At 36.9% G+C, this 22,426-nt stretch overlaps 1 protein-coding gene across 2 annotated transcripts in view; it reads left to right on the forward strand.

Moving 5' to 3' along the window:
* AEBP2 (AE binding protein 2) overlaps positions 1–5,982 on the forward strand; it is a 53,187-nt gene extending 47,205 nt beyond the window's left edge. The window contains exons 7-9 of one of the 2 annotated variants that reach the window (XM_075709312.1): positions 2,283–2,396; positions 2,659–2,725; positions 4,043–4,081. In XM_075709312.1, the coding sequence (XP_075565427.1) occupies positions 2,283–2,396; positions 2,659–2,713 (169 nt within the window). In that variant the 3' untranslated portion in view covers positions 2,714–2,725; positions 4,043–4,081. Of the gene's footprint in view, positions 1–2,282; positions 2,397–2,658; positions 2,726–4,042 lie in introns of both variants that reach the window. The other variant, XM_075709319.1, reaches the window with a different exon arrangement.
* Positions 5,983–22,426: the final 16,444 nt, after the last annotated feature.

Here is a 22,426-nt window from a genome sequence, read left to right on the forward strand (position 1 = left end):
CTCATGCAGATGAATACAATACTAGAATCTCTGCATTAGAGAAGACAAGTTATTCAGTAATGTTAAGACATCCCCAGTAGAATGTAGATTTGCTTGGTCGGGTCAAAAGAATAAGGTGTTTTATATTGATATTTCTTGCATCTTGGTTGGGTTAGGTAGAGGGTATATCTCCTGCACTGAATGATGTAGTTCTGAATTACTGAGTATTTGGTAGATTCAATTTCATCTTTATTATTACAGTTAAGAACAGCAAATGCAAGGCATCATGGCTCATGTCATCCATCTGTCTCAGTGAATGTACTCACACTTTAGAGAAGTTGAATGCAGTCATGATAATTACTTTTCCATTGTGCTGAGCTGTTCATCATCCTTTCAGATGGAGCTAGTAATAAAGCTTTAACTTTTTCTACTCTGAGTCATTTTGAGAAACTGTTAAACTGCTCCATGGTCTCTGTACATTAAGTGTTTTTTTCCAGGAACAGTGAATACTAGTCTTTAACTTGTTTCCTATACAAGAGGGAAATAATTTAAAAATTTTTTTTTAGAGCAGGAATTTATTCTTTGTGCCAGTACTTCTTAGCTCACTGAGTTGTTGTCTTTATGTATATTTCAAATAGCCTTTGTGTGTGAAAAGTTTTCTTATTTGCTGTTTGTACTGTTTTGAATCTTCAGCATATAGCTTCTACTAGAAATGTCTTCCAAATCTTGCTTGTCAAAAAAATAATTTTTGGCTTTATTTAAGAAAAAAAAAAAAGTCTTATTTTTTTTTTCACCTTTCATGATCTGTATTAAACCTTAGTAGATATATGGATTGCCTCCTAGGTACTTTCTCCTTTCCCCCCCCCCCCCCCCCCCCCTTTTTTTTTTTTCTTTTTTTTCTTCCACCTTCATCTGAAGAGGGAAGAGTATCATTGGTGAAACTCCTTTTCCTACTGGGATAGAAGTTCTTTGTTTCATTTCATGTTTTGGATGGCTTACCCCAAAAAATGAATTTGAGTTACAGTTAACTTTCATTGCTGAAAAATAGATATTCAGTTTAATAGTTTGCAAAAGTCTGTAAAATTGCATATAGCTTTGGTCAGAGAAGGAACTGTTTCATTTAGATAGTCTTAAAGGTTGGGTTTCTCAATTTGAAACTTGTTTCAAAACGTTAATTACAAACTTAAACTTTTTTCCCCCCAACCTGAAATTAATTTTTGGCTCCTAGTTCATGTTAAAAAAAAAAAAAATTCACTTTATGTGGGCTGAAAATAATCTCGGGGGTTTATGTTTGGTATAGTTTGGGGTTGATTTTTTTTTTCTTTCTTTTTTGGGGGGGTAGGGTTCCCCACGCCCCCCAGTAGTGGAAGCAAAATGAATCACTTGTTTGTTCTGCACAGCCTGGGTAGCTGCTAACATTTGGAAGGAGGCAGGAAAGCAGAAAGCAGGTTTTCAGTAAGACACTGGTGACCTCTGCAAGCCCAGTGCCTCTCTTAATAATGTGTTACATGAAAACCTCACCAGGGTCTTAAAAACAAAATGTGCTTTCAGTAAAAGAAGCAATAATGCAATAAGCCACTCTGAAGTAGGTGTCTTTGGTTTCAAAGAATTTTTAAGTACAAAACATAGATCAATTGTGTATGTTATCTTCAGCCATCTTCCTAAGTTTCACTGCAAGTGGCACTGAAGCAACAATTCCCTTTAATGTGTGAAGACCAAGTTTTATTCCATCTCACAATGAGAACTGTTACATAGCCAAATACTTTGTGGTGACTGCCTGGATTTCCTCAGAAGATAATAAAACAATTAACTTCAGCAAATTCAGAGCATTTTGACATTGAAAGCTTTGAAGCAAGCAAATTAATGTAACTTGAAGCTCAGTGCTTGCAGTATATTCTGGCCTTTACTTAATTTTTTGACAGCATCAAAAACTTTTATGCCCAGTAAAATAAAGTATTTTCAAAGATCTGGGTTTTTTTTTTCCTGCTACCCATTTTCACATTAAATTGTTAAAATGGAGAATTACTGCCATTATCATTGTATGTTTGCTTTAGTATTATCAGTATTCTTCTGGAATAATCTAAATTATGTTTAGTATCTTTTTCACACTGAGAACCTGAAAACCTTTGAAGTATAATGTGTAAAGATTGGCTGTCTTTTCCTCACTCCAGTGAAGATGCTTTTTAACCAGTGAAATGTGAAGATTACTTTAAAAAACTTCCTATGTACTAGTTTACCACATAACTTTATGGTAAGAAAAACGGTTGATCTTTTTTGAATATTTTTATTTTATTTATTCATAGTCTGCCTGATGTGTGGGTAAATGAAAGTGAGCGACATCAGTTAAAAACTAAAGTAGTTCATTTATCAAAACTACCAAAAGATACTGCCTTGCTTCTGGACCCAAACATATACAGGTAATGTCCTCATTTTGTAACTTTCTTTACTTAAATATAGTCTTAAGACTCACTTAACTTTTAGACGCTGGAAAATCAGGATTGCTAATGCGTTATACACCAGACCAGGGAGCCTCAATCCTGTCAGCGTCCAGGAGTTAAGTTCTGAGGTCTTAAGTTGTTTCAGAATTACTTAACTTCTTGAACTGAACTCTAGTTACTGAGAAACGGGGAATATGTGTATTTACCAAGTGTATTTTACTTTTTTGTGCTTGGTGTACAGAAATTCTAGTAAAGGAGGTACATACAGTGGAATCCTGAAAGATCACTTCTGTTAAGATCACATACTGGTTTGTATACCAATTTTTTTAAAGTCCAAATTTATCTTTACATATTTTATATTCAACTGTAATACATGCAGTATTACCTTGAAATCTGTACTTGTATACAAGTACTGTTATTTTTTAATACAAGATTCTTTAGAGGGGGACAAAATGGGACGGTACGTGTTACTTGTCTTTAAGCTGCATTCACGTTTGTGTTTTTAGGACTTCAGGTTGGCTTCTAATCCATCTTGTTTCTAATAATTTCCTGATTCCTTCCCCCGCTCTTTATTAGTGTGCTCACATAATTGTCAATACCTACAGTTCTCTGTGTGTACAGTTTTTAAAGGTAATCTGAAATGCTTAATTCACTCTTACCTTTTTGAATGTCCAAAGATACACATTTATGGGCTGATATTAAAATTTCATGAAGATGGTTTAGAAAGAAAAAAAAAAAATTTTTTTACTGTAACTGAAGTGCAGTGTTCCTATGTTTCTTCCTTAACATCCTGTGACCTAGTGTCTAAAGGAGTAACTAGAACACTAATCTGAGGTCTTGATATGCGATAAGCCTTTCAGTTCACCTTTAATATTCAGTGTATTTCACAAATCAAAATAATGAAAACTTGGTTTACAATATGAAAATAGATCATCATACTATATCTGCTATCTTTGTAAATGTAAGTATTTAAAATACTTACTTTAGTGTATGAATTACCAATGTTAACAGTAAATCATAAAAATGTTATGAGGAAATTGGATTGTGTGTTTTAAAACTGCTTAACACAGTGACTGTTTTACAATCTAATTTAGGTGTTAATCATCTTTATATTGATTACCTTTACAGAACTTGATAGATTAGTTTGATTTGAAAAGGAAAAAATAACCTTCTAAAATAAAAATATAATGATCTTTGGGATTAAGTCCTTGGAGAAAAATGAGCAACCCTTTTTACCTCTCCCAAATAAAATTAAGGTCCCCTCACGTAATGTTGTGCTAGATTTTTAGCAGTATAGATCAGCGTGTGATTAAAAAGAGCTTTGGGACCAACTGCGGGAGATCAAAGAAATAAAGTTGAAGACCAAAATTTTGCAAGGGAAAAATTGGTTAGGCGAATTCTTCAGTGACAGCTATTAATGTCATGCTAAAATGATGACTCCAATAGAAAGTTTGAAATAATTATCTGAAATGTACGCTAATATGGGATCATCTAAAATGGCTTTCAATTTTAATCAAATTAAATGAAAATATATTTTATATAGTTGTGATTTCATAGTATACTCTAGCTGACTTGAATTTACATCTCAGGCTTTTTATGTAAAACTGTACTATCTTCTTTTACAGAACAATGCCCCAGAAGAGGTTGAAGAGGTAAAAACCAAGCAAGTGGGGACACCGCAGTCTTAGTCACTGACAATGGATTTAGAAATAAAGTTGCACATTAGTCAAATCCCATCCTTTTTTTTTTTTTCTTAGATAAATATTTATGCTTAGTGTAAACATTCTGTGAATGAAGTTGATGCTTCCGTGGAATATATTAATATATTACTGTATATCCACATTTTCATGGAATGGTACAGTGGGAGACTGAGCAAACACTCTTCTGGCAACTTAGTGGAACAACTAAAAGGCTTTGCATGCTTGCTTCTTTAAGCTGCTTTTTTCTTTAGTGAATACAGTAGTTTATATTTGATGAAAAGAAAAAGTAACCATCACCATTTACTCACAATTTCCAGGAGAACTGTTAACAAGTTATTAGGCTTCTTGTCAATGTTAACTAAATATAACACATGCCAGACAATAGAACAGCTAACAAGGGATTATCCTGTTGCCCTTTGAGTATGGTGGATAGTAATAATTCGTCATTTGTAATCTCGTGTCCTTTTGCAGATCCCTAAAATATGTTGGATTATAATGTCTAAACAAATGTTGATGGAATGCTTGTCTTTTCCAGTCAACTATGAATACATATAGTACGGTTTAAAGATGTTAAGAGTGTTGCAGTATGTCTGACCCCCTTTTCAGGAGTAGTATAGTATGTTAAAGAGATCTGCTTCTATGTGATCCGTATCAATGGACGGTTTTTGAAAAACCTCTACTTTTAAGCAGTTAGTGTTATTGGTGTTTTATTTTACTTTTTTGACCCTTTAGGATCCCCATTCACTTGTAAAGTATACTTTTTTTATTTGGCCTAATGTTTTCTAGATGTAAAGAAAATGGTATTTTTAAAAAAAAAAAAAATCTAGAAAATCAATCCTTTATGCACCAAAGTTGGCTTTGAAAAGGAAAGTAAAATCATATTCTTGCTTAATAAGCAAGAAGCCATGGATTTTTTTAACTGACAAATAGAGATGTGTCTAACCTGTTAGTCTTTGTATGGAGACAAAAATGTTGCATATAGATAATAGGACATTGCTTGTAAATATTTCAGCAGATTTGTAATATATTTTTATATTATGAAATGTACTGTAGATGTTTTTCTAGAGGCATGAAAGTTAAAATGTATATATTACGGTAGAAATAATATTGAAGGATATTGTAATTCACTAGTGCTGCCAGAAGAATTGTTTAAAAAAAGCACCTTCCTTAACAATAAAAAAAAACCTTCTTTTACATACCTAAGGGACTATATACTACTGTTAATATCTGTTGTAAGAACAAAAATACATTGAACATCCTTCCCAGAAATCTTAGAGGGATGAATAGTACCCATAATTAATTCATGGCGCTCCTTTCTAATGGTGAACATGAAATTAGTTTTTTCCTTACTATTGGAAGGAACTAATATGTAAAATTTGTATGGATATATGCAGTCAAACTGCAGAGTTAGTCCTCCTTATTGGGGAGGAATTTACTACAGTGAAACTAATAACCAGCAGTTTTTACACTAAATTTTTATTAAATAGAATAAAACTTAAAGTAACCCTTTGGTTGCAGAAGTGAGCATATTCTAATATAATACAAATGCATTCTGCATTGGTACTGACACGAGAGTCTTGCTTAGCTCCAATGGGTTAAAAATGTTACTTATATACACAAAAATAAAAATCTTATCAAACAAAATGAAGTGCAGATTAAAAGCACCACTAATATAAGATGTTCTGGAATGGTTGTTTAATAAGGGTATTATTCATAAAATCTGTAGTGATGTGACTTTATTTTTGAAAAAATGCAGTGTTTTGGTTTTTTTTTTTGCTTGAGCACTTCACCTACTGCTTTTTCTGTACCTATAAAGTAATCCATAATCTTTGTTTCTTTTTTGAATTTGTTATAAAATTGCCAAATAGAAGTGTTTCAGATATAGTTTGTATTTGTATTTTTTTAATTTTATTGCTTCATGAGTTTCTTGTAAGTCATTTATAATTGACAGATGATTGTAGACCTTGCCTGAGTATTTTTTCTAATAAAACAAAGCAAACAAACCTCATTAGCTTCAAAATTGTAAGATTTCATGAAGTTTTCAAAGATAAATATAAAAATGTCCCTATCTTTTTATTTCCCCTGTAAGTAGTAACATGCATATCTTTACACAATTGGGAATTCATGGATTGAAGTCATGTATTGTTCATGTAAACTGTGACTTTCTTTTCTTGGGTTTGAGAAAAGTATTATCTGATGTTCTCATGGTACAGCTTCTGCCTTGGAAGGAATAATCAGTTATAATTCAAAACGTCTGTGAACAAATGAATACATTGGAATTAATTAAACTTTCCATAGTAGTCAAAAGGTAAGTGGGTTTTTCGTGGTTCTTTACCTTGAAGTTATCAAAGTGAATTGCTAAAAGTATTTATACTTGAAAGTTGTTTATATTCTACAAATTATGTACATACTTGGTGGTGTTTTATGTTTCAAATGAGTCATGTCTCTCTGAAGCTCTGCTTCAGTTTTTGTGTGACCCTCCAGATGAATTTCAGTTTTGTTAGAGTACTAGTAGATACATGCAACCGGTGCTTCGTGCTGGGAGGCATTGTTCACTTGGTTCTGAAAAAAATTGTATTGCTTTTATTGTTATTCTTGAAAAGTGTTAATGCAATAATTGGCCCCTCCCCTTTGGAGTAGTTCCATGTGCTTTCTTTTGGGATGTAACATATAGAGGTTTCCTCCTGTCTTTCTCAAGAACTTTTTTTTTTTTTAAATAGATTTTCCAAATACCTACAGAATGCATTCCCTCCCAGCTGGAGTGGTTATATTCTTTGTAGAGAAATGTCACCAAGACAAACCTGCAGTTACTTTACCCTTCGTTACAGTCTGTTTCCAGACTGCTTTAATGAGTAACTGTATAAATATCCTAAATTTATACTTTTTTTGCTTAGAGGTTCTGTATTATCTTTAACACATTACAGAAGGTGAGCAAAAGAAAGTGACGAATTTTACAGTTAAGGTTAAATCATGGCAAAATACGCTGGAGTGTGTACACCACGAGGAAAGGCTGAAGGAGCTGGACAACTTCAGCCTAGAAAAGAGAAGGCTTTGGGGGAACCTAACAGCAGCCTTCCAATACCTAGGAAGTTACCAAGAAGGTGGAGTCAAGCTCACTTAAAACTGCACAGCAGGAGGATAAGAGGTCATAAATTGAAATGGGAGATTTTTTTCACTGTGAAACAGATTGGAACAGGTTAGTCCCAGAGACCCCAGAAGTCTCTGTCCTTGATGGTTTTCAAGATCCAGACAAAGCCCTGAGCAACCTGGTCTGGATTCAGTGTTGTTAGTGTTGCACTCCTGCACTGAGCAGGAGATTGGACCACATGCTCCCTTGGAGGTCCCTCGCAACATGAATTATTCTGTGTTTCTGTGATTTGGAACTAAGTGGGGTTTCTCTTCCAGCCCACATGCTCAGGAAGACATCAGCTATGTCTAGATCATGTTAGCAAGCTGTTCATATGTTCATAGATCATGGTTAAGAGTTGGAGCTGTTTGAATTGGAAACTGATCAGATGTGGTGGTAACTTGGATCTGGGGCTTTAGTCTGTTTGTTGTGGCCTACTGTGTACTTGAACTACACTGGCACTATTGTCTTAAGGTAGATGCTGATGCTTGATGATGTGGGATAGAAAAGGGCATGGGATGTTAACTCCCCCACTGTTGGGTGACAGTAGCAAAGGTTTTCAGAAGTCTCAAACGTGTTTGTGGGGTGTCCTGGGTTATCTTACTTCTGGGACACTTTTAAAGAGGAAGTGCCAAATCAAGTTCTTCGAAAGTTAAACTTTTCAGGAGTTGCAGTGCACCCAAATATCTGTGCCCAAAATCACCGGTCCTTTTGGAATGCGTTGGCTTGAATTTTACAGTTTTCTAAAGCTGAATAACAAGATTTTTGAGTGAGGAGTGCTGTTTTGGGAGTGAAGAACATCTCTGCCTTTTGCTTCAGTGGATGGAAATTATTCTCTGGGAAGACTTCCTAGCATTTGGGCAGAGCATACAGCTGATTGTTTGATACTAGATATCATTCTATCTACTAAAGCACTTTAATAGATGGAGCAGAAACACATCAGTTCTTTTCTAATACTTATATTGCATATAAGTTTCCCTGAAGTTACTGTGATTTTTCGGATTTTGGCCAAATTGCATAATATACAACACTATATTTTTTCCTTCTGTATACTATGAAGTAATTATATCAGTAGTTTCCAATTTAAATTACATATTAAATCTTGACTAGCTTCATTTGGGAACAAAAGGTTAATTATGTTTTAAATCTGTTGTTTAAATATTTTAGGTTAAATTATGTTTAAATTGTTTTTAATAATAGGAATTCAAGTGGTTGATTTCTGTTCCTTTCAGCTTTTCAGTGCAGCATGTGAATTGATCATCATAGAAAACCAGTCTTATTTAATACCTCAGTCTGAAATTGATTTTATACCCTTCCTTAATGCTTTCTTGCCTTAGGTTCATACGCAAGTTTGAAATGTCATCATAAGTATTTCTCTTGTCACATTAATGTATGACAAGTACAACAGGAAAAATCATCTCATCGGGAAAGCTGGCTTTTTAAAAAAGTAGCTGACTCTGTAGTTTCTTTCAGTCATTTTCTGTGTTAAGTAGACATTCTGTGAATAGCTCCTATATGTGTATGGCTCTGAAAGTAAAATAAACAGTTTGATCCCTAAAACAAGATACTCTAAACAAAACATTCCGGGAACAGAAGATGGTCTTAACATCACGTGGATTTTCTTAGTCGAGTAGAGATGCCCTTAGATCTGTGGGTTATGCTGATGTTTATTTATTACAAGCAAAGAATACTGTCTGGTAAACTATGTTGCTTCAACTTCCAATAAAAATTTCTGAATTACTTACTTGGGGGGGGGGAACCCACCTGCACTACTGTTTTGAGCAATACGATGGAAAAAATATTTTAAAATCAAGAATATCCTTCATTTCAATCACGAATATCCTTGATTGTTCATGCCTTTTCAATAAGACCACTTTTTCTAAAATTCTCTGTGCTTGCAATTGTTATATAAATGGAGCTGAGACTAAAAGAATGAATACTCATCTTAATACAGCTGTAGTCTCCTAGTGCTTTAATGAGAAGAATCAGGTATAAGTACTAGAGGTGAATCTCTCAAAGTATACTTATGAGAAGAATTATTACAGTGCTGAAGGGCTTCATTACTGTAATTTCTATCATACTTTTTTCTAGTGTAGGATGAACTAAAATCTGACTGACAATAAAACGTCATACTCCTGGAAGATCAGGATTTTTTTCAACCATCTGTTCCGTTTCCCTGAATATAGTTGACAAACTAGAAGAAACAAATAGATGTAGGTATGCTGTCAAATCTCAGGTTATCTCCTGGAGGGGAGGAAAAACCAGAGATTAAATGTTTTGTGTTTAAAGCAAAACATTTATTCCAAGACACACAAGCTGTGAATTTACTCTTTCCAGATAAGAAACTGTGGTGATGAACGTAGACTAATGCTGCAACCTGTATTTTTGGATTTTGACTGGAAATGGCAATACTGAGAATTTGCTTTCTTACTGTATTACAGCAGCTGTCCTCACAGCAAAAGATTCTCCCCCGACTATATTTCCAGGTGTCTTAATTTTTATACTATAGTATATAGTAATCTACAGAGTATGTATGCTTGGGTTTTGATGTAGTTTTATCAAAATCCTCTGTAGTCCTGCTTTGTACTTTTCTTCATTTTAATGAAATATATAGTTGGAATACCACTGTCTGCGTCTTAATGCTGCGTAATCCTTAAAATTTAACCAACGTGCCTATGTTTTCTGTCCAGTACTTTCCATGCTAATCCATTTACACTATATTATAGCACACAGTAATACAAGTACAAAGGTGGACCAAAGTAAAGTTCCACATGTACCCATAATTCTTGTGTGCCCGAATTTTTGAAAACCTGTCTTGCAACCTCGTCTTAAAGTACTTCTATCTGCAATTTCTTAAATGATTTAAAATATATATACCAATTCCAGTATATAGCATCTTACCATCATTTTCAGGGGTGAAAGCACAATTGGGAGTTATCTGTTGGTACCCAGGAGGCTCACTGTGCCGCGCTGTCCTGTTGGAGCTAATAGAGTAACTCAGACCAGTAGTGGATGTCATCTTTCATGCAGACTTGGAACAAGAGGGGAAGAAGGAGATGCTACTTGTAAGTTTGGTGGCTGTTGAAGAGTGGGAGTTAGTAATACTGTGATCAGTTCTAGCTGGAAAGAACTGTAATCTAGATAGCTCTTCTGAGGTTCTGTGCTTAACTTTTTTTCTGTTTTCCAATATTTTAAGGCAAAAAGAAAAGCAATATTCTGGTCTAGCCTGTTGTTCTGGTCTGGTGCTATTTTGCTGTCAGCTGCACCTCAAGTTTCTCATACTTACTTCCCCTTGTCTCCCACATAAATACTTGCACTTCCATCTCTAATTCTTTCCTCGAGAAGAGTTAAAATCAAAATGTCCTTGATGCCACAATGTAACTTACAGCAGAATAAAAAAATGTAGTTCTAAGTGTAAAGAGAATAAAACTGTGATTGCATACTAGAAGTGGGCTGTTTGTTGACGCCAGTTACAGGTAAATTCAACTCTTGCAGTTGTTCGTGAAGATTAATATGCTGTGATCTATGCTACATAATTTGTTCTTACTAATTCTAAAAATGTCCCTTTTCACTTGTGTAAATTCTGGATAGTAGAGCAACAAATAATAAGTAATATGATAAACCTGTTCACTTTCTCCCAGATGAGAGATCATTGCTGATCAGCATACCCTTGGGTTGGCTTGCTTACAGAAGATTTAAGTACTGTCTACTGGATGCAGTTCAAAAGTTTTGTCAAATTTTAGTACCCTTTCACCCTTTCATCTTAGTGCATTTGTAGTCTCAGTGGAGGATGTAACATCCCCTCATACGTTTACTGTGAAGAGCTACCTCTGATTTGAGACAGTGAGTAGCCCTTCTGACTGACAAAGGGAAGCAAGAAAATGTAGAGTCAGTGATGGTTTGTTTGGTGGGCTTTTGGGTTGTTTCTTGTTTGGTTTTTTTTTTTTTTTCTACTTGAAAGTGTTTAGTTGCATTGTATTTAAGGAGAATGTTTACTGTATTAGGGAGATAGGTGAATCTAAATGGAAATACTCCTCCTCCTGTAATACCTGCTTGTTAAAACAGCTGCTTTCAGCAATATCCAGCAAAAGGCGTGGAAGATGTTTCATTGTAATTTCCAAAGGGACTTAAGAAATACTTGAATAATAGTAATGCACAACAACTTGACAGTCAAAAGCTAATTCTGTAATAATACTAGATGTTTAATGCCGCTGACCAAACTTGAGAGATCTTTGAATGTCATTGCTCAGTCATGTTTTTTGATTTGTTCCGTCCATGTTTTGTCCAAGCTCATGTAGCTCTGTAAGATTTGTACAGGCATATGGAGTCTGACCAGTGCCTTGTTGACTTTAGACTTCATTACAGATACTTGACTTGTCTACCTCAGTTCAAATTTGTTGACTGAAACCCAGATTGTGAAATCAGGAGGAATGGAACATGATGTTGCTTATGATTCATTTAAGCCAAAATGCTCAACGTGAGCCACTTAAATGTGTGTAGGCACTGAAATATATGTTTGGATTTACATAATTTCAAGGCCAAAAAATGAGTAAATATGTTGTTTTGGGAGCAAAGCATTGGAATGTGAGATTAAAGACTGCCCTTAAGCACTAAAGGCGTTTTAAGCAGTTTTAATTTTAAACACTTTGCAGCTTTTACTTTCTAGTAAATATGAGGCAGGGGCTCAGACCCTGCTTGCTTTTTCTTTCTTTATGTCATAAATATTCTCTCCTAGAGCATGGAAAATATGTCAGTTACACTTAAAACAGTGTTTATTGCACAGCAGATGTGTGCACACAGCAACTAGCTGAAAGCCAAAGTATTTAATTAGCAGTTGCCTGCAGCTGGATTCTTTCTTTTTAAACAAGTGGGGAGGTGGGGAAACATAAAAGGATGTCAAGAGACTTTCTGCTGACAGTGAGCAAGTTCATGTGTAATTACTTATTAAAAATTTTGCTCTGCCTCCATACTCAGAGCCGTCATGTGGTGTTGCTGCCTTTTCATTGTACTGTGCAGTCATCTATGAATGTCATGTCCTCACTGACCAGATATATGTGCTGCCTCATTCAAATAACATTGGATTGGGTTGTATGGCCTTTAAAAAGGAGAATAGTAGATACAAAGATTTGTTTAGTAATCTTGTGCTCATCTGTTAATTTCATTGTAGCTGTTTCCTCTACCATTGCTGAGGGTTTGCCATTCATTTTAAGGCTGAGGATTTATGTTACAGTCAATAATTACTGGCAATACCTTCCTCATGGATAAAATGGTCTGGATTTACTTTCTCATGCATTACGTACATAGGCTCTCAAGTTGTAACATAGGCTGCATAGGTCAAATCTATGGTGGCAGTAATTGTTTGTATGTTTTACTTCTCATTGACTACTTAGTAATAGCTTTTAAAATGAGCAGGTGAGGATAAAAAAGTTGAATGTATGCTGTAAAATATTCCAAGGAGCTGGTTTTAGGGTGAAAGGTGGCCTCTGTCTTAAAATAAATGGCATAGTTCCTTTATATTGTTGTTCAGAAGTGAATTACTGTGGAGGAAAAGTGCAAACCAAAAGTTTTGTCTTGGCTAATGCCTCATCTGGGTAATCTACTACAAGTTGTACAAACTGCTCATTGTAGTTTCTGATATATTTGTCTCCTTTGAGTCCTCTTTCTTTTTTTCTTTGGCTAATATATTTGTTAATTTTAATCTGAAAAGTGTTTCATAATTTAGTAACCATTACATGCATTCCAATGGGAGCTGATTTCAGCAATAGAAGAAGATGTGAAGATATTTTAAGCTGGAAGATGGTAAGTAGATGTCAAGACATGCAGCCACACACCGTGCAGTTTATGGAAAGTGTAAATGATGCTCCAGTCGCACCCCACTGTTCTCAGAGATGCTAGGATCCCACAGGTTACAGTATGCATTTCCATTGTATGTGCCTTTCAGGTAGAAATTTAATTTCATAGCAATCTGTAACCAAAAGGTGGCAGCAATCTACCACCCTATGACTATGCATAAATGCAATATATCACTTGGTAGTGATATAACTTAAGGTGTTCAGTTGCTTTTTTTAAACCAGTCTCCTTATATGCAATTTGTTGCCTTTGTTAATACAGGATGGAATTATGTAGTATTGTTTTAACAGCTTTCCTAACTGTCTTACTGGTTGGTCTGTATCTCTCAGATATTGCAGAGGAGAACAGAAACTGCTTTCTGTTTTAATAAAGCTGACTAATAAAAGTGAAAATACTTTAAAGAAATGTTTTATTATCTAAGTACTGAAAAGATTGAATGTTATCAAATTCTGTAAAATGTGGCTGGGTAATTGTGGTGCTTGGTCACTCTCTTCTCTAATTACCTTTTCTTGCCAGTGATGCCCAAGATTGCACTTTTGACCATCTGATTATTTTCCTAAAGGGGCATGATGGGAAGTATGTTTATGGAATTTTGTATTTATTGTCTAAGTAAGTTGCATTTCAAACTTGTTTGTTTAGGTAATCAGACCATGTCCTCATACACCCCCCACCGCCCTCACCCCCAGTAAAAAACTCATGCAGTTTCAGCATGGATTTAAAAAAACAAAAACCAACTTTAAGTTCCTGCCAATTGCTAAACCTTTCAAATTAGTATTCACCTTAGGAGGTTAGACAAAAATGCTGCTAGAATCAGGATCACAATTTCTTTTGTATCCGAGTAGTCCTTTCAAAGGGAAAATGAAAATTTTGCCTATAAAACGAGTAGCTACCTACAAGGCAGGATTAAAGCAAACTTCCTAAACTCAGAGCTGCCGTTGCCCTCAGAACTGTCCAATAGCAGCACTGAAATGATGTCATCAAGATGTACCAAACCACCTTCTGTACTGGTATTTACAGAACTTCTCTGAAGAAAACCCTTTGTCCAAATAGTGGTGTTAGTTTGCTTTCTACTGTATTTCCTCAATGACATGAGGTCTCTAATGGTTTTTGATGGCCTGAAACTTTGCTATGCATCTACTGTTTTGCAGTAATCACCTACATAACCTTTATCCTCTAGTAAATGAAAGATGATGCAACATAGTTCTGCTCCCAATAAGAAAGGGAATTACTTTGCATCTGTGCAAGATAATGCAGTAAACACAGAGCTGTTGATGTACAATGTATTTCTTGCTCATGCTTAAAGCCTGAAATTTTAAGCTGGCATCTCTGAAACCATCTTGCGTGGCCAGGCGTGGAAAAACACAGCAGTGAATGGGCTGTGCTCCACACCTAGCCCAGGAATTATAGAACCTGAGCCTCATCTCATACCAAATCTTTTGGTTGCAGCCTTCTTTCCTTCATTCAGCAGTTGTCTGGAAAGTGACCAGCTTCTCATGACCCTCTCTGTAGCTTTCTAGGGATTCTGATAGTGTAATTGTCAAGTTTCTGGTGTGCTGTACTCATGGTTATAGTCTTAGCCTCTTTGCGGTCTCAGGTAGAGATCAGTACATTGTACACTTGGGTCGTACTTTCCAGTTTCTAGTCTCAATGCTGAAGACTGAAAGTATGCGAGTAGATTAATGGCAGATAAGTCTGATGCGAAGGCGATCCCTTGATTTAGACTTAATTCTCACTATTTCTATGGTGAGGACTTGCAAGGAGAAGGTGGTAAGATGGCAGTTTCTTACACAGCCTCTTCTGTTTCTGCAGATCCAGTTCTTTATTTGACGGTGACATAAGTTTGCATTCTTTTGGCAAACATCTCATGTATGTAAGAATTTGTTGAGCCAAATTCAGTGTTCCTGTTCAACTCGGTAGTCATCCAAAATGGGTGCAAAATACTGCCAAAGCAGAAGTATAGAATTTCTGTACTTGTTCTGCCATGAAGTGAAAGGCAACGGATGATTAACTGAATTAAACTAGAAATAATAATGGGATAGTGGTAAATGAGTCACAGTTGAATATTGGATTTGGATGCTTTTGGGGATTTTTTTCCAGTGATTTAAAGCTAATTTTTTTTCTTGGCCACATCTGTTTGTGCAAAGTAAGTTGTTTTCTAATGATCCAGGTGGTTTTGCGTTCTTATTTGTGTTAGCAAGGTGCTCATCAAAAGTTACAGAAGAAATCAGATTGTCTTTTTATTGGAATCCATATTGTTTTTTCTATTTCTACAACCTGTCTAGTCAGCATCCTTGCCAAAGCATAAAGGTGCATTTACTCTCTGTGTGGTTCTCCTCCCTGCCGCCAACAGTAGTGGCATCACCAAAGAATCTTTAGGTTTTAAACCACTAGTTTTAGAACTCGGGTACGTATTTATTGTTTATCCCTGAAGTACCTCCTGAATGTAAGTACACAAGCAAATGCTGAACAACTAAGTCATTACTTGCACGTGTGTCACAAAGCCTAATGTCATATCATGGAAGTGGTGATTTGAGTCATAATTATGTGTGTTTCCGTGGTACTTAACTATGTGTTTTGTATGATGTACTGTGGACTTTATAGTGAGATCTATTTTGTTGTAGTTTCCACAGCTAAAAGGAGCACAGTATTCCTATTATTTTTTTCTTTTAACAAACAAATCCACTGGTTGATATGTGATGTGCGCATGACAGTAACCTGGCAAGTGGTGGTGAGTATGTCACTAGATACTAGCTGCCTATTTAGGGAACGGTTCAAGCTTTCATGGAGCTTAGGAAACTGTCTTGAAGCTACAAGTCGGTTACTGGTGTGTCTTTTTTGTGCATTGTCACCATTTGTTTTCAATTATGGATGACCTTTTCCAAAGCTGATTTCATTCCAAGCAGTGCCTAAGCATGAGGTCAGTGAGGAGAAATGATTGCTTGCGCAGGTTTTATCTTTCCAGTGGTTAATTTATCACTTCTGCAAATAAAAGATAATCTGAGCTCTGGGTTCTTTTATATTTCACTGTTAAACTCCTGCCATGCCAAAGAGTAGATGGGCAAGATACTTTGCAGTCCTATATAGAACAAAATTGCCAAGTGATAACCCCATTTTTATTCCAGATGGATGAGGTGAGCCATTTTGCATCCACCATAATTACAGTTTATGAAGCAGCCAGCTCAATACACAAGCTGCCATCTGCACGTCATCAGTTTCTTTTATAAGGGACAAAATTTTAGCTGTCAGTCATACAGATGATGTGTGTTTTGAGTGATTGTATATTTTAAAAGTAAAAATCCAAAAGTCAACATGTCTTTCTGTTCTTGCGTGCACTTTCTTCCTCTTTCCCCCTTTGAAGATCAGTTGGCTTCAGTTTGGGGGCTTTTTTGCTATCTTACCACAAAAGCAGCTGTGCAGGTGGGTTTTTTTGTTTGTTTTGTTTTGTTTTTTCACAGAAAAGGGGCACCCACAGGAAAGGAACAAATGGTTCATGGGTAAAAAGCATAGAAGGTGGCCTGCCACTGCAGTTTGCTTCCATTCTGACCTTCCAAGCTGACCTTCATTAGACTTCCAGTGCTAAAGCATCATCCCTATCTGGAGGCTTTTCGGGACAAATCTGGGGGATGGGAGGGGGGAATAGAGTAAAAAAAAAAAAAAAAAAATTAATATGCACCCTCCATAGGTGTCCAGCACTTTCTTCTTCATAGGATGTCATAACTCACAACATCACTACTCCAGATTCTTCCATGTGTTTCACTGCTGCTGCAGTCCTCCATGTTTCCCCCTAATTTTCTAAAATGTTTTGATGAAGGAAAACCCATTAAATCTAAGCCTTCCACAAAGAAGTAATCACCTGAATGCTTTGTGATAAATTGCTGGAATAGTAGTCTCTAAAGGTGGACCTCTTTTGCTAACGCATGTGGATCTGGAAGAGTGACTTTGCCCAAAATCTTACAGTGATGTAAGACAGTAATTCCTTGTAGTCAGTTTTCTGCAGTAACACCAGGGGTTTTCTTCAGCTAGATATATGTGAGAAAGAACATCAAGCCAGACTGAAAGGTGACTGGGATAAATATGTCTTTGTGCTTCCATTGGTAGGTGAGTATAACTTGTCTTGGTGTGTTGTACTGGTAAAACTTTTGTGCAGACAAGCTCTTGTTTTCTCAGTGTAAAGGCAGCTTATAGTTCAAATGTATTAAACCATACAATGTTTGATGTCTGTGAGTCCAGATGCTGTAAAGTTTTGAAAAAAGAAAGGACACCTTTAGAGTTAAGGGGGAAATGGAAAAAGAGAGACTTCTTCAGGCTGTAGACCATCATCACTGGGGGGGAAAAAGTGCCCACAAACCATATTAAAATGGCAACCTATTTTCCTATTAATGCCTCAATCTGCCTCTTGTTTGCCCTACTAGTCAGGGGACTCTTGGTTACCTTTATATGAACTTTCGGGTTCTGGCATGATCGGTCATTTTGCTACATTCCTGGTCTGTTTCATACTGTTAGATAAATGACCCCAAATGACTCCAGTCTTCTGGACCTGTTCACTATTATTAGCAAGGTTCCATGAGAAATACAGGGGCTGATGCATTAAGCGAGTCTTTCAGTAAACACAAGTTATCGGAAAGTCCTGTTTTAGCAGCAGAGAGTACAGTGTGTCTAAGACTGATGCTTGAGTTAGCTGTACTAGTATTTCTAAATTAATAGAAGTATTCACTGTGTTAATACTGTTTTATCAGGCAGCTGCCTTTGAGATGATTACGTGAAAGGAAAAATTGTGTAAGTTTTCTTCAGTGCAGGCTTTGTTTTCCAGCCCAAAGATAGTGATAGATTAACTAGTCGTAGTCTGAAGTGTGTGTGTGAATGAAAGACAGCAGGCTCTAACGCATGAGTAAGAGTACATTTAGTAATGATCAGCAGACTGCTGCTGGTTATAACATAGCAGTAAAATATGAGGTATTGGCAATTGCATCTGCCTGTAGTATAAGACCAAACCACAAGGTCAAATAAGGTTTGAAACCAGGTTGCAAAAGACCTGGTACAGCAACTACACTTAAATGTGCTGTTAGTTCTGTGGCAAATGTCTCTCCTTCTGAAAGACACTGGTCGTCTTGATTGCACTGATAGCATATATGCAAGCAGAGCACACAACTCTTCCTTGTGTCTAGGTTCTTAAAAGGTGATAACGATGCTTAGTGCCTGGGCTGCAGATCAGAAGGCCACAGGTTTCATTTTCTGTCTTCATGTGAATTAGTTTGAGTACCAAAATCAGCCTAGCTGTTCGGCTGTGCTGGCTACTGCCTTCTGATTCTTGTTCTGATGGGTCAGTGGTGCTAAGAAACACTTCTGAGACCTCAGCTGTTACCAGAGGTTTGGTGTCTTTGTTGGTGTTGGACCCTGAGTTCTGTTGGGTAAACTCCCCCCCTCCTTCCAAGATTCACTGGTTTCCAAAACACAGCTTTACTCTTCACTCTAACCAGGAGTTTGGTGCTTAGCTGAACCTAATTAGTAACATCTTCCTCTGCTTACCTTGTCTGCATGCCAGATGGTCCAGTTGTATTCATGACATACCTGATCAGAGGGTTGGTACAGAGTGTCTGTTAGACTGCATGTCCTTAATGGAAATTCCTTACAGAATATCATCAAACAATTTAATTTGCCATGCCATTTACTTCTGTATACCCTCTCCTTCAAATTTGGTTTCCTGTCCAGTGCACATGTTTAAAAGACTGAGGATTCAATGAAAATTATTGTCCCGTTTTGACTGCTTCTCTCTCTTTTTTCATCTGAAGAAAAGACATTTCTGCAGTAAGGTTTTGAACGTGTAGTCACAATAATCATGCCTCCATACAATTCATATAGCTAATTCATATTTTGTGCACCTGACCTTATGACAAAGATCACCTCTGTAACTGGTCATTTTGTTGTAGACAAAATAAAGACCTATGTACAGGATATTACATGAAACATAAAATTTGAGACTGGCTGTAGTTAGATGTCACTTCAATGCCTTTGAAGTCAAGAGCTAAACTGAGGAGAGTGTTTTCAGGTAGATGGGTTTCATCATCCCCCAGTGAAATGACATCGGGCATTATTTAAATTGAATATCAGATGTGCTTTAGTATACTACTGGGATTTCTAAAACAGCCACAAATCCTTAAAGCTGCTAACAAATAAAACTGCCTATGGGTCTCTTAAGCTTTATTTTACAATATAAGATAGTTGATAGAATAGAGAGCAGGATATTCTATATATTCTGTATTTATTTACATATAATACTAAGCATATATGTATTATATATGCACTCTGCTTATCAGTGTCTCTTCAGCATTTTGATTGATAACAGTATACTATGTATGTCATAATATGGATAAATTTTTAGGAAAAGCAATGAGAAATTATAGTTAAAACTGCACACTGCAGGAGGGTCAGCTGTGCTACAACAGAAAAGCAAGTCATGCATGTTTGACTTTTCATATTCCTCAGTTATTTATTAGGGGTTTGGTTTTTTAGTGGTTTGTTTTGTGGGTGTTTGTGTGTGTGTGTGTGTTGGTGGTTTGTTTGTTTTTTAAAGACTATTGTTTAGGGTAAACATCTTATGTACTGCTGGTGCTGTTTGGACAGGTCTATTCCCAAGTATGATAAAATTAATGGTTTTCAGAAATGGTATTCAGTGGCTGCCTAATTTGTTGTGAAGCCTCTTGCATGAAAACCTCATTTACTTATGTTAGTCTTTCTTCATCTGTCTGCTTAGTTGCTTTAGAAGAGCTACAAGATGCAATTGTGTATCAGACTGCTCAACCTGATCCTAGGTGTAACACTTACTGGTTAGAGTCCATGTTTTCCCTGATTTCCTATTTCAGTGCCAAAGTGTAAAGACATTGTTCTAAGAGAAGGAGCAAGACTAATGCTTTTAAATTGAGGAGGTGGCATGATGTGATGTCTTGGATAGAAAGTGCATATTTTTTCTGGAGGAGTACCAAAAGTTTGATATTTTTTTTTCTAATGATTTTTTTTTTGAGGGCAGATGAAGCCCAACCCAAAAAGCATGAAGGGAAAGGGGAAGGTCCTGATCTTTCTAGCAAAAGTTCACTTATGTGAACAAAAGTTGCAGCAACCAAATTCTGTGCAGGTTCATTGGTAACTTTTTATGTAAGCTGATGCATGATGTAACTTTATTAATGGCAGCTGATATGCTTGTAAAACAGTCATTTTGCAGTATTTGTGTGGAGGAGAGGCTTTCTCATAGGTACCTGAGACCTAATCAGAAATAAAGCCTTTGGATAGGCCAGCATCTGTTGAACACAAGGATCTTCAGAGGATTGTGTGAGTGTGGAAGGCAAGGAAGTGCACATGTGGAAGAGGAGGTGGAACTGAGATCCATTAGCATTATCTCTCTGGTAGATAATAAGACTAAGCAGCTGAAAGGAATCCTAATGATCAATAGCCAAGGTTGCCTTCAGACCAGTGGTACAGGTGAAAATGTGTAATTGGCAGTCTCATAGTATTTAGTCTCACATAAGTTTGTATAAGAGGTAAGTTATATGTAACCCTGAGGGCTGCTGTTATAAGTCCCACTTAGTTTGCAAAGTCAAGCTCTGAACATTAAATCTGTTGTTCCTATTTTGTCTGAAGAAACTTAATCCCTCTTGTGCAATGCACTGAGGTTCAGTTTTGGTTTATGATGTTACAAACAATCTTTTGGCTATACACTCTGGTAGTGGGAGGTGAGCCTATAGCCCTCCAGTTAAGCTTTGTAGTTAGAACTAAAAGAAGGATGTTATTAGTTTTGTTCCTAAAATCATGCTTTTTTTTTTTTTTTTTTTAATGTATTCATAGAGTCATGGAATGCTCTGGATGGAAGGGACCTTTAGAGATCATCTAGCCCAACCCCCCTACAGGGAGCAGGAACAGCTTTAACTAGATCAGGTTGCTCAGAGCCCCATCCAATCTGACCTGGAATGTTTCTAGGGATGGGGCCTCCACTACTTCTCTGGGCAACCCATTCCAGTGCCTCACCACCCTCATTGGAAAAAATGTATTCCTTATATCTAGTCTGAATCTACCCTCTTCTAGGTTAAAACCATTACCCCTTGTCCTGTTGCAACAGGCCTTCCTAAAAAGTCTGTCCCCGTCTTTCTAATAAGCCCCCTTTAAGTATTGAAAGGCTGCAGTAAGGTGTCCCCAGAGCCTTCTCTTCTCCAGGCTGAACAACCCCAACTCTCTCAGCGTGGCCTCGTAGGAGAGGTGCTCCAGCCCTCGGATCATTTTGGTGGCCCTCCTCTGGACCTGTTCCAGCAGGTCCATGTCCTTCTTGTGCTGAGGGCCCCAGAGCTGGACGCAGTGCTCCAGGTGAGGTCTCACCAGAGCAGAGCAGAGGGGCAGAATCACCTCCCTCGACCTGCTGGCCAGTTATAGTTGAGACATCAGTGGAGAACTGAGTGTTTAGGACTCCTTGGTTATGTTCTAGGCTTTGGGAACAGGGTGTGGTATAGTTTGCAACAAGAATTGCATGCAACCATAGGCAAGCTCTTTAGGTATGAATGTTTGTTACATATGTGTCTTGGGGATGCTTTGACTTTGTGCTGTCATATTGCAGGTGTAGGTTATTCTAGGGAGAATTACAAGCCCTTGTTCAAATAATGGTGTTGGGGAAATGCAAAAGTGCTATCTGCAGCCTGAGGATAAGGTAAAAGAACAGGATCACTGGAGCTTTTGGCACTTGCCCTCAGCAACAGCCATATTTCTGGAAGGTGTGTGTCAGCAGGAGAAAGAACGGGTCTCATGAATTTTTATCTTTTTTACAGAGGATGTCAGGTGTTTGACACTTGGCAAATCTGGAGTCACTGAGATTCTGTAGTGGGGAGCAGGAGACTATCCCGGCCAGTATTATTGTAGGCTTGAATGTTTCAAAAAATGGGGGGGAAGTGCCAAAATGAATCAAAATGCACTGGGGTATGGAGTACCCAAAGCAAGTTTAATTTTAAATGGCTTCTTTCATTCAGCTCCCTCCTTCTTGAGCACTTAACTTGCATTTACTCTCGCTTATATTCTGTTTCTTTTTCCTATCTTTTTGGGAACTACATTCAGTTTTCACAAGCATGATTTAGTGTTTTCCACTGTCATAAAAGAGAGGCTGGTTTACAAATTGGACCACCCAAGTGTGGACTATTATGTCAAATAGGATGGTGCGGGAGGTCTGGGCTCGCTGCTTTTATTTATTTATTTATAGCTTTGGAGGTGAGTATAGTTCCCTGGAGATTGCCAAAGCTCTGTGGAATGGGGAGTTTATTTCAATTCACCTCCAGCTAATGGATGCAAGCCCAAGAGCTTCA

This window comes from Pelecanus crispus, chromosome 1 (assembly GCF_030463565.1).
Source record: "Pelecanus crispus isolate bPelCri1 chromosome 1, bPelCri1.pri, whole genome shotgun sequence".
Lineage (NCBI taxonomy): Eukaryota > Metazoa > Chordata > Aves > Pelecaniformes > Pelecanidae > Pelecanus > Pelecanus crispus.